Raw genomic sequence first — 10,023 nt, 5'->3', positions numbered from 1 at the left:
GCACCCTCTGCCCCCAGCTCTCACCCTAGGCCTCCAGATACCCCCAAATCCACCAGCAGGCATCCTACTGCAGACCCAAGCCCAGAGCTCTTGGGATTTACATGCCCCCAGAAACCAGGGCAAGCATCCTCTTCAGTGTGGGGCTTCAGATACTTGCAGCCCACAGAAAGCCTCCCCACTTCATCTCTTTCACCTTCCAGCCCAGGAGCCTCAGGTCCTGGCTTTCCCACGCACCCCGTGAGCCCCTGGGCGGAGACCCCGTCAGACCCGGGGAGCCAGGTGCAAAACGGGCGAAGGAAACTCCGGCTCTGTGTTTCGGGAGGAGGAGGAGGAGGAGGAACCGCGGCGCATGGGGCCGGCTGATCTCTGCCACCGCCCACGACCAGCCCCGGGGAGGAAACGCGGCTGTTGTTGTGTGTCTGCAGCACACGGCCCCGTGCAGCCAGGGAAGCAGGGCTCGCGGCCCGGCCCGGCCCGGCCCGGCTCCGCGTCCTCTCACGCGCGTTTGCGGGGCCAAGCCATGATGCTCCCCAGGGCCGGCCCCAGCACCGGGCAGACCTGCGGGCTCGTGCTCATCTCCGCCGTGCTGCTGCAGTCCATCTGCGTGGCGGTGACTTTCCTCTACTTCACCAACGAGCTGAAGCAGGTCAGTAGCTCCCGCGCATGCCCCGTGCGCCGGTTGCATCGGGCAGGAGGCTGCACAGGCAGAGCCGCTGGCGCTGGCCTTTCTTTGTTCAGCTGCAAAACTCTGGGGTTGCAGCTTGTTTCCAGGGGACTAGAGCGGGGCGGTGTTGTTGCGAAACCATGTGCAGGGGTGTTTTGCGTGCCCCGTCTGCGCACTGGTTGCTGGTCACTCCAGGGTTGGTGAAATGAGGGATCCAAGAGAGTTATTTGGTGAAACAGGTACACCAGAGATTTCCACCTCTTGCTTACCCTGTTCAAAGTCCTGTGTTTATAGCCCTTGCGTTCCAGTGATTCCCTAACTGCCTTTTCTCCTTATTTTTAACCTTTAGCCGTACTTTTAACCTTTAACCTTAGTGTCTGTTTTACTAGGCTGGGTAAATCATTTCCAGTAATACTTACTGGAATTACTTGTTATTGCAGAACTACTCATCCCGAGGTGGTGTGCAGGGTACATCCAGTCACTTGGGAGACAACACTTGGTGGGGCAAAGAAGTAGTCTAGGTGGCTGTGCATTATGGTGTGGACATTTGACTTTTATGCCCCAGTCTTCTCAATCTGCCCTGCAGAAAAAGTGGAGCAGACACACGATGTACAGGTCTTGTCTGATATACAGTTATTTTAGAGCAGTTAAAGTTCAGTGCACATACAGGATGCAACCTGGGAGGGAAGCACTGGGGAAGACAGACTTCTTTCCACTTAGGGAAACTGAGGGACTTTTTATATCTGTAAAACAGGGCTAATATTACTTCTCTTCCTGAATGGTACGAGGTGTAATCCATTGAGGGCTGGGAGATGTTATGGCAATGCTAGTAGAGGTGGTTATAGCAAGAGGTAAAAGAAGCAGTATCTTTTCCATCCAGCATAAAGAGAAAACTATGGACTACCTTACAACTGCCCTCTAAACCTGGTCAGAAAATGGATAGTAAAGGGTGCTCTACAGTTTTTGACCCAATTTAACCACATTGTTTTAGAAACCAGTATAGTTAAATCAGTACAAAGCTGTAGTAAAGGTTTGCTTTAAAGGTGCATATAACCATGTAGCATATTGCCATCAAGTTAAGGTAAATTCCCCAAACCACGTCATTAAACGCCCCCCTGCAGTCTGTGGCAATGATCCAGAAGGCTGCAATGGCCTCCTTTCCAGCTGTGGCCTTTTGCAGCAGCGATCCTAGAATACCAGACTGTTTATAAACATGAGGAAAGGCTAGAGTCGCTGTCCAAGTCTGAGGTTTCCTGTTTAAGAGGAGATTTGCAGTGTGGAAGGGGTGAATTGCCTGCATCCTGCCCCAGTAGAGAATCTATCACTCCTCTCCTTTGTTTCCAGCCTGACAGGAAAGCAATGAGGGTGGGGGAAGAGCATGACCCGTGCTAGAATTTCCCAGGCTCCAGGAGCCACTTACATGCTAAGTAGTGTGAGCCGTCAAAAAAAGGAAGAACTTTTATAGAAAGCAGTTGAATTTAAACGACTGTTGATGACTGCTTTCTCTGAGCTTGGGAAATATATAATAGGTCTTACCCCCACCACCCCTTGCCTCCTCAGGCATGGTTGATGCAGTATCACTGAGTTGTGGAAGCAGGATCACTCAGTTCAGTGTACAATTTGTTGGCATTTATTTTAGAAGATGTGTTCTTATATTAAGCAACAGCGCCAGCTTGAGTTTCGATCATCTCCTAACCCCCCGAGCTGGAGCAGAGCTGTTGGCAATGCTCTTTGCTATTCTAAACTCTTCCCATTGTACTCGATGGGGATTTTGGCACTGTCTTCAGTGAGGGGGGCACAATTTCCCCCTTTCTTCTATGCATCACAAGGTAGAATTGTCTCCCTGTAGCTAGAGATCACCATGTTCAAACCTGTAATCAGAGTCTACTGATTACAGCTTCTTCAGAAGGAAAGGGGTTGAATGTGTCAGCTGAGGTTCAGCTTCCTCAGAAGGAAAGGGGTTGAATGTGTTGTCCTGATTTCATTCCCTCATAGAGGCTAGGAGAGACCCAGCTGCCTGTTGCAGGGTTGAGTGGAGAGGACCGAAGTGGTTTAGAGCCTGTTGTTTGGGTTCATCTTTAAAAGCCTGCACAGAAAGATCCCTTGAGTAAAGTAAATACATTTTAACACAGGATTGGAGCAGCTAAAATAATTAACAGCTTGAGTGATTTGAGATTGCATTTGCATAAAGTTTACTCCATTGAGCCCTTCACATCCAATTTATGACCAGAAAGATAACAATGTAAGTGTATTCTTGGACATCAAATATCTGCTTGTACCTAAATAAATATGTAAAGTTGGGAGGAAGTTTTAAGCCTCCTTCATAAAGTCACTGCTTGCCATACCATGTTGGTACATTAAGAACAAAAAAAGGTGTTTCTAAATACAGGGAATTGAGTGACATACCACATATGCAGACCTATGAAGACTATTCCATGAATTAACAGTTGTCCTCCCTTCTAACGCAGCTCCGGGACACATACTCCAAGAGCGGCATTGCCTGCCTCAGTGGGGAAGAACTGGGAACTTTTATGGGAGACTTGGATCTAAACAGAATAGAAGAGAGAGAGCAAGACCCCTGCTGGCAAGTGAAGTGGGAGCTAGGAAAGTTAATTAAAAAGGTATTTACAAATTGTCTCACAGACTGGTTAATGGAGTTTGGTTATGTCATGTCAGTAGATTCAAACAGTTAAACTCCAACCAGGGAAGTAAAATGCAGATTTGCACACCCTCTCATCAGAAAGGTGCAGCACCCTGGGAGAGCTGCCCCAATGCTGAAACACCCTCTGGCTAGGAACAGATGTTGCATTTGTCCCAGACCAAAAAAGTCCCAGGAGCAGTGTGTACACATGTCACACCCTTCAAATCAGGGTTTAGTGAGTGGCTGAATGCTTTCTGCTTTTCTGCCGTTGATTCAGTGACGCAGTCTTGGGACAGTTATTCAGATGTGCTTTACAATGTCCCAGAACTAGGTGTTAACACTTCTTAACTCGTGAACCTTTTTCAGCTTTGTCCGTAGACAATGGACATGGATGTTTGAACAATTGCACTTTGTCCCAGGATAAAATAGTCTCTACGGTCAAAGCGTTAATAAAACAGATGCTGCTTATGCACAGTAGCTATTCTGCAGATCCACAATAAACACAACGAAGGATGCCTGTTGTGCCAATGAATTGCAGAATAAGGATCTTCTAAAGTCATTACATTCTGTAATCTTAGTAATTCATGGATAATGGCTGTGCCTCTTATTTCATATACAGTGATAGTCTCTCGCATTTATATGGAGATAACATAACATCTTTGCTGTTCTCATGGACTTATTACAATCTCAGCAGAAGAGACATCAGGGCCTGATGGAACTTGCATTTGTTATTTCAATGGATTCAGTATACACTTCCCATGAGACGAACCCTGACAACCTTGTAGTGGAGAAACAGAAATGGTTGCAGGGGACACTTTTGTGTAACAAAGAACCACCATCAAAACTACATGAAAACAACTGAGGACCTTATTTAAACCTTAGAATTCATGAGAGAGTTTTTTATTTGCATCTCAGCTCAAGATGAATGTAGCGGGTACTGTTATGGGCTACCTACAGGGCATGAGCTACTACAGTGAATATAGGGCATGGGCACATGTGCGTTTACTTCATTTGGTGTTAGAGTGGTTTTGCTATCAGTCTTTATGGCTGCCAGCTTGTACATATATAATAATTGGCAGGTAACAGCTGCTGCCCTTTTGAAACCTTCCCCTTTTGAAACAGCTCCAAATGTACGTGTCCATATTCTTTGTAGCGCTTGCTCTAAAACATGTGCAGTCTTTCCATTTGTCTCAACAGGCCAGTGGTGCCCTAGCAGTTAAACTGGAGTCTGGCCAAGCTCCAGTGACTCACTCCACAGTCAGATTATTCCAGATTTACACTGGACTAATTACAAACAGAATCTGAAACTGTGATTCCATATTTCTTCTTATTTAGGGACTGCATCAGGGTCAGATTTTCAAAAGACCTGCATACACAATAAGCAGAGCTCCATTAAAAAATGTTCCAGCTGATTACTTTCTTGCAAAAGTTTGTTATGATCAATTAATTGTGCTTTTCTGTTTAAGGTCAAATTTCAGATACAATATACAGTTTGTTTGATGGTCAAATTCAGATTCAGAAGTTTGATCATTTATATAGTACACAACACTGAAATAGCTGTTTTCCTGTATTTTTGCCAAGGTTACACTGAATCCACCTGACATAACCAGTTTTCTTTACGTATCCTTGCAGATCATGTCAAGATACCATGAAGAAACCATGTCTGCAGTGAAAGGTATTTTTTAGTACAACACATTTCCTTACCCTATAAAAAACAAGTTGTGTTGGTAGTATACGGACAGGGGTGGCACATGTACATTCCAGATTTAGAAAATGTTTCCTGATTTCTTGCCCAGTCATAGTTTGTCCATGGCAAAGCATGATAAATGGATACCTGTTAGCATTTGCTGACATTTTAAGATGGGCTTTATGGTCACAAACTGTGTCAAGTAAAGCATTGGGCCAGAAGTCAGGAAGAAATCCCAGATTATATTGCTCACTCCAGTGCTATTCAATACATTCAAGTTCTCTGCTTCAGAAAACAAATAGCACTTCCACTCTCAGTGAGCTACTTTAATCAAAAGCTAAGCATAGCTCTGCTTTGAAGCTGGTGCAGTTGTTTAGCCCAAGGAAGGACCATTAAAGAGCATTCTGGCCTCAGAAATCAGTGGAAATGTTGTTTAAGTAAAGAGTACAGAATTATTCTTATAGCACTGGACTTTATGAGCCACAGTTTTTTGTTAGAAAGTTATCAGTGGGGTCTGGCCTGTTGGTACTAGCTAACAAATGTTCCAAGCTAACAAACATAATCTAAAAGACCTTTAAAGACATTTCAAAGGGAATATGGAGAGACGTTAGGGGCAACTTTTTGACCTGACCACCCGTTAAAGTTGAGTCTATTACTGACCTCATGTTCAATTAAAAAAAATTGACAAAAGTATCTTCAAAATGCTGTCCAATTTGACAGACATTTATATTTACAGAAATAATAAATGTCTTTATTATTTCTTTTATTCTAATTTGAGATTAAATACTGTGGTCTTTATTCATGCAGCTGAAACTTCGCTAAGCCTTTCAACAACTGAAGATCAGGAATCTCAGACTTCCGTGCACAGAGTAGCAGCTCACATAACTGGAAACAGCAATAGGATGAGTTCATCATTCACACAAAGTAAGACATTTTGCTACATTGGAAAAGGAAGTAAATATTTTAAAATGGAGAAATATCATGGACTTTATGTGCTTTGTGGTTTTCCAGAAAAGAATAAAACCAAGTTGATGCTTATCATGAACAACTGGTGCGTCCCACAACTGGGGAGGGCACCATGGTGGAGAGGACCTCCTGCCAGTGTCGGTGGTGGCGAGCGAGGACCGCCCACAGCCACTGCTGGCAAGCAGAGACCGCCCACTGCTGCCGTCAGCAGTGTCAGTGGCGGGGGGGAGGGGTGGCGAGCAGGGACCAGCCGCATCGGCAGTGAGGGGTGGTGGGTGCAAGCAATGACTGCCCGCAGAAGCTGGCGGCAGCTTCAGCGGTGGCCGAACTCAGGGGGGAACATGCCCCCTGTGCTCCTCCTACGTGTCGCCTATGATGCTTATAGCGCACTGTTTTTTTAGTTGTCAAGGACTTTATGAAACATCTGGTCAGAAAATAGGAAACAGCTTTTTATTTAAAAAAAGAAGGAAAAAAAAGATTTCCTCGATTTTGCTAAAAAAAACAAAACAAAAAACCACTGAGTTCACTCAACCCCCGTTCCCTCTTCCTTGATCTCTTTCTCCTTTGCTGTATCTTCTTGGAAAAATATTTACTGTACAAGATCCCAGATGCTATGATGATAAGCATGTTAGAAATGTAATACACAGATGAGCACGACAGATTCCTACAAGCTGTTATTTATGCAACTTCTTGATAAAACCTGGTACCCAATCCTATTCCATCAGAAGCCAATGTGGACCATGATCTGGCCTAGTGCTCAGACTTGCTTTTTCAAAGGACAGTGTTTGTTGCTGTCTTTGGGGCTTTATTTAACCCTGTATTTTTCTGTTTCTTTTCAAATAGATTCCTCATTCAGAAGAGGATACGGGAAGAAAATACACTCTTGGGAAGCATCAAGGAAAGGCCATTCTTTTCTCTACAATGTGGAACTGAGAAATGGGGAGTTGATCATACCCAAAACAGGGTTTTATTACATCTACTGTCAAACTTACTTCCGATTCCGTGAACCAGAGGATGAGGATTCAGACTCACATTTATCGGAGCAAATCAGAAACCCTAAACAAATGGTCCAGTATGTTTACAAACTGACCAGTTATCCAGAACCCATCCTTCTTCTGAAAAGTGCAAGAAGTAGCTGCTGGTCTAAAAAGGCAGAGTATGGACTTTACTCCATATACCAAGGAGGAGTGTTTCAACTAAAAAGGAATGACAAGATTTTTGCCTCTGTCAGTAATGAGGACATAGTTGACATGGACAAAGAAGCAAGCTTTTTTGGGGCCTTTTTGATCAGCTAAATGCTTAAGACAAAGGCAAACCCCAAATGAATCAGGTTTTCATTTTCAGGACTTAGTTTTCCATAAATACTCTAAACCAGGGAATGAAAAGCCTCGTGTTCCAAAGCAGGCATGACAATGTGAGACTCCCCATTGTCGTGGAAGGTCTGATTGCACTGAGAAATGGTCCTTACAGTCAATAAGGAAGAGCAGCTGATGACTGAAGCTGCATGTGACCATAACTTGTATAAGAGCCAAGCAGATCCCCAAACATGCTCTCTCATTTCCAGCCAGTGAACTGAGTTGGAAGGATTTTAACATGCCAAAGATTAATAGCATCAGCTAGAACCAGATCATGTGCAGGTAGGCACTGTCCACAGTTCTGTGTACAACTTTACCAAACCATTGGCTGTCATTTGTGGCAGTCCATATACAGATGATTTGCATAGTGACAGGATTGAGACTGGCTACTCGCATAGCAGTTAGACTGAGGTTGGAAAATGGATGTTGCTTGTGGTCATCTTGTGGGAGCCGTAAGTCTCCTTACAAGGTGTAAGTCTCCTTACAAAAGTAGTCCCTCTAGTATCAAGGAGATGGTTGTCACGAGTAAGGGTTTGCAGAGCAGCCCCTACATATTACAGAAATTCAAGATAAGCCAAAATGCAGGACACAGCAGCATTTTATGTTCAGTGAAGCTCTAATCCACCAAAGCATTTAAGTACATACCTAACATTAAACTTCTGACTAGCCCAGTTGGAATCAGTGGATTACTTATGTGCTGAGTTGAACATGTGCACAAGTGCTTTGTAGGATCACAGCCCAGCTACACAGATTATTCTTGCCTTCATTAAAATGTACAGAGGATAGGAAAAAAATAACAAATGTTGTAATGACACGGCAGAGCCACAAAAATAAGTCAGTCAATATTCTGAGTTCCCAACACTGTATGGTAATATATTTGCTTTGTGGATGCATATTGGACTGCAGATCTTTTGCCACATCACCATATGTTCAATTGAGCAACGGCAATCATACGTAGTGACAGTGAGTATTTGATCCAGAATGAAGGTATTTTTCCTTTAAATATTGCATTCTGCTAATACTGTATCATTTTGCACACACTGGGCCCATGTGTATGTGTTCCTACGGCACCATTGTTACTGCGCCATCATTTAATACTTTCTTTTGGAAGTACTAAATGACAGCGCAGTAGCAGCCCATACTGTGCTGTGCTGGCGGTGCATGGTTATTTTTAGCTGCTATGTTGCCATAGCAATGCGCTATACTGAGGGAAAGCGTTGCTACAGCAATATAGCAACAGTGTCATGGTTTTTGCCCGCAGATGCTACATTGCCATAGCAGGTTGCTACAGCGACGTAGCATCATGTGTAAAAGTGTCCACTGCGTGTGACACGGAGTCTGTCATGTATATTAGTCTGCCACCGTGTGCCAGGATGTGATGACGAGAAATGCATTCTGATGACTGATTTTGTAGGAGAACCTTTTCAGTCCGAGACAAAACACACATCACTATCTGTGCTGGTTTTTTGCTAATGATGTTGATTTGCTGGGAGGGGGAGGGTTTTCTTGTCTTATTTTTTGTTTTATAGGAACATGTGAGGACTTCATAGCATTTATTTTTTTTACTGGAACTGAAACCTATATTTGTTAGCTACATGATTAGAACTGTGAAACGTTTGCAGGAGTAAGCAATATGGCCAGCTAATATAAGTCATCATCAGCATCTCCACTGACTTAAGTGGAGCTATATCAATTTATACTATCTGTTCCGGCTCTTCTTCAGCGATAATGCTGTGTATTTCCAAAAGCAGCAGCAGTTAAAAAGCAGTAAGGCAAGGAAGATAATATGAATCAAATTCTCTACAGATGTAACTTAATAGAATTAAATGAGCAGAGAATAAGCACGTCTTATATTTTTTGATATAATAAGCTTGCCTTAGGAGCCATAAAATGATGGAAGCCACAAAAGCACCGTACTCACCTGGCTTATGGGCTACATGATAAATATGTGCAATGTTCATCCTGCTACTTTGTTTATGGATCAGGAAATGAATTTATGTGAACCATCTTACTTACATTTACTATAATAAGGCAAAAGTGTAAGTATACCAGCTGTTTACTGTTTACCTTGTCCCTGAACACCAAGAAAAGCATTTACAGCAATCACTTATTTTTACCAGTTAGAATGATGGAGCAAATGCAAGGTGAAATATAAACACACAAGTCCATTCTGTTTGCATATGGAGTACAATGTATAAATTTTAGTCATAATCAATTTTGTGAATTGTTCTATTGCTTATAATACCTCTGCTTTCATTGTACTCATGACTCTTACATTATGCAGTCCATACAGACTGTATGAAGACTAGTCCCAGCTTGTTATTTGAAACATTATTTAATTGGATGACTTTCTGACTTTGAACACAGTCTGTTCTTAGATCAGTTTCACACTGGTCACTATTGACTGGTGGATGCACTCTTGACTGATACCCTGCATGAAACCAGAATCATATCCCAGATATGTAGCTAACTATAAGCCAGACTGTCACCCTTGCTTTAATTACATTGTATTGTACACCCTGATCCTGAAATAGGACTGTTTGCAGTGCACAGAAGCTAAGTATATGTGATGGCACTCTTTTAATCTATTGCATATTTCTTCCCATACAACACACCTTTTTCCAAAAAATCTGCCCACTAAATTGGGGTGTATGCATTAATGTGATAAGTATACATAATTTCATTTTGATGTTAATGACATTGATTGTAG

The 10,023-nt window shown here is 43.0% G+C and overlaps 1 protein-coding gene and 1 long non-coding RNA gene across 2 annotated transcripts in view; one reads left to right on the top strand and one right to left on the bottom strand.

Moving 5' to 3' along the window:
* The first annotated feature begins 439 nt into the window (after positions 1-439).
* TNFSF10 (tumor necrosis factor superfamily member 10) lies at positions 440-8,429 on the top strand. Its single transcript, XM_019503308.1, has 5 exons — positions 440-646; positions 3,133-3,285; positions 4,938-4,980; positions 5,800-5,916; positions 6,802-8,429. Exons 1-5 carry the CDS (start codon positions 521-523, stop codon positions 7,251-7,253), a joined length of 891 nt encoding a protein of 296 aa, XP_019358853.1. The 5' UTR covers positions 440-520; the 3' UTR covers positions 7,254-8,429.
* Positions 8,430-8,724: 295 nt separating this feature from the next.
* LOC109287987 overlaps positions 8,725-10,023 on the bottom strand; it is a 6,484-nt gene continuing 5,185 nt past the window's right edge. Inside the window, exon 2 of the long non-coding RNA XR_002095035.1 lies at positions 8,725-9,888. This is a non-coding gene — a long non-coding RNA (uncharacterized LOC109287987). The remainder of the gene's footprint in view (positions 9,889-10,023) is intronic.

The sequence above is a fragment of the Gavialis gangeticus genome, unplaced genomic scaffold (assembly GCF_001723915.1).
Source record: "Gavialis gangeticus isolate Ggan-Ray unplaced genomic scaffold, GavGan_comp1, whole genome shotgun sequence".
Classification (NCBI taxonomy): Eukaryota; Metazoa; Chordata; order Crocodylia; family Gavialidae; genus Gavialis; species Gavialis gangeticus.
Note: the sequence above shows the minus strand (reverse complement) of the source record. Positions and strands in the feature narration are given on the sequence as shown.

Coding starts and splice junctions, on each gene's coding strand:
- TNFSF10 (XM_019503308.1), top strand. CDS start 521: ATGATGCTCCCCAGGGCCGGCCCCAGCACCGGGCAGACCTGCGGGCTC. Junction 3,286..4,937: donor TAGGAAAGTTAATTAAAAAG/GTATTTACAAAT, acceptor GTATCCTTGCAG/ATCATGTCAAGATACCATGA. Junction 5,917..6,801: donor GAGTTCATCATTCACACAAA/GTAAGACATTTT, acceptor CTTTTCAAATAG/ATTCCTCATTCAGAAGAGGA.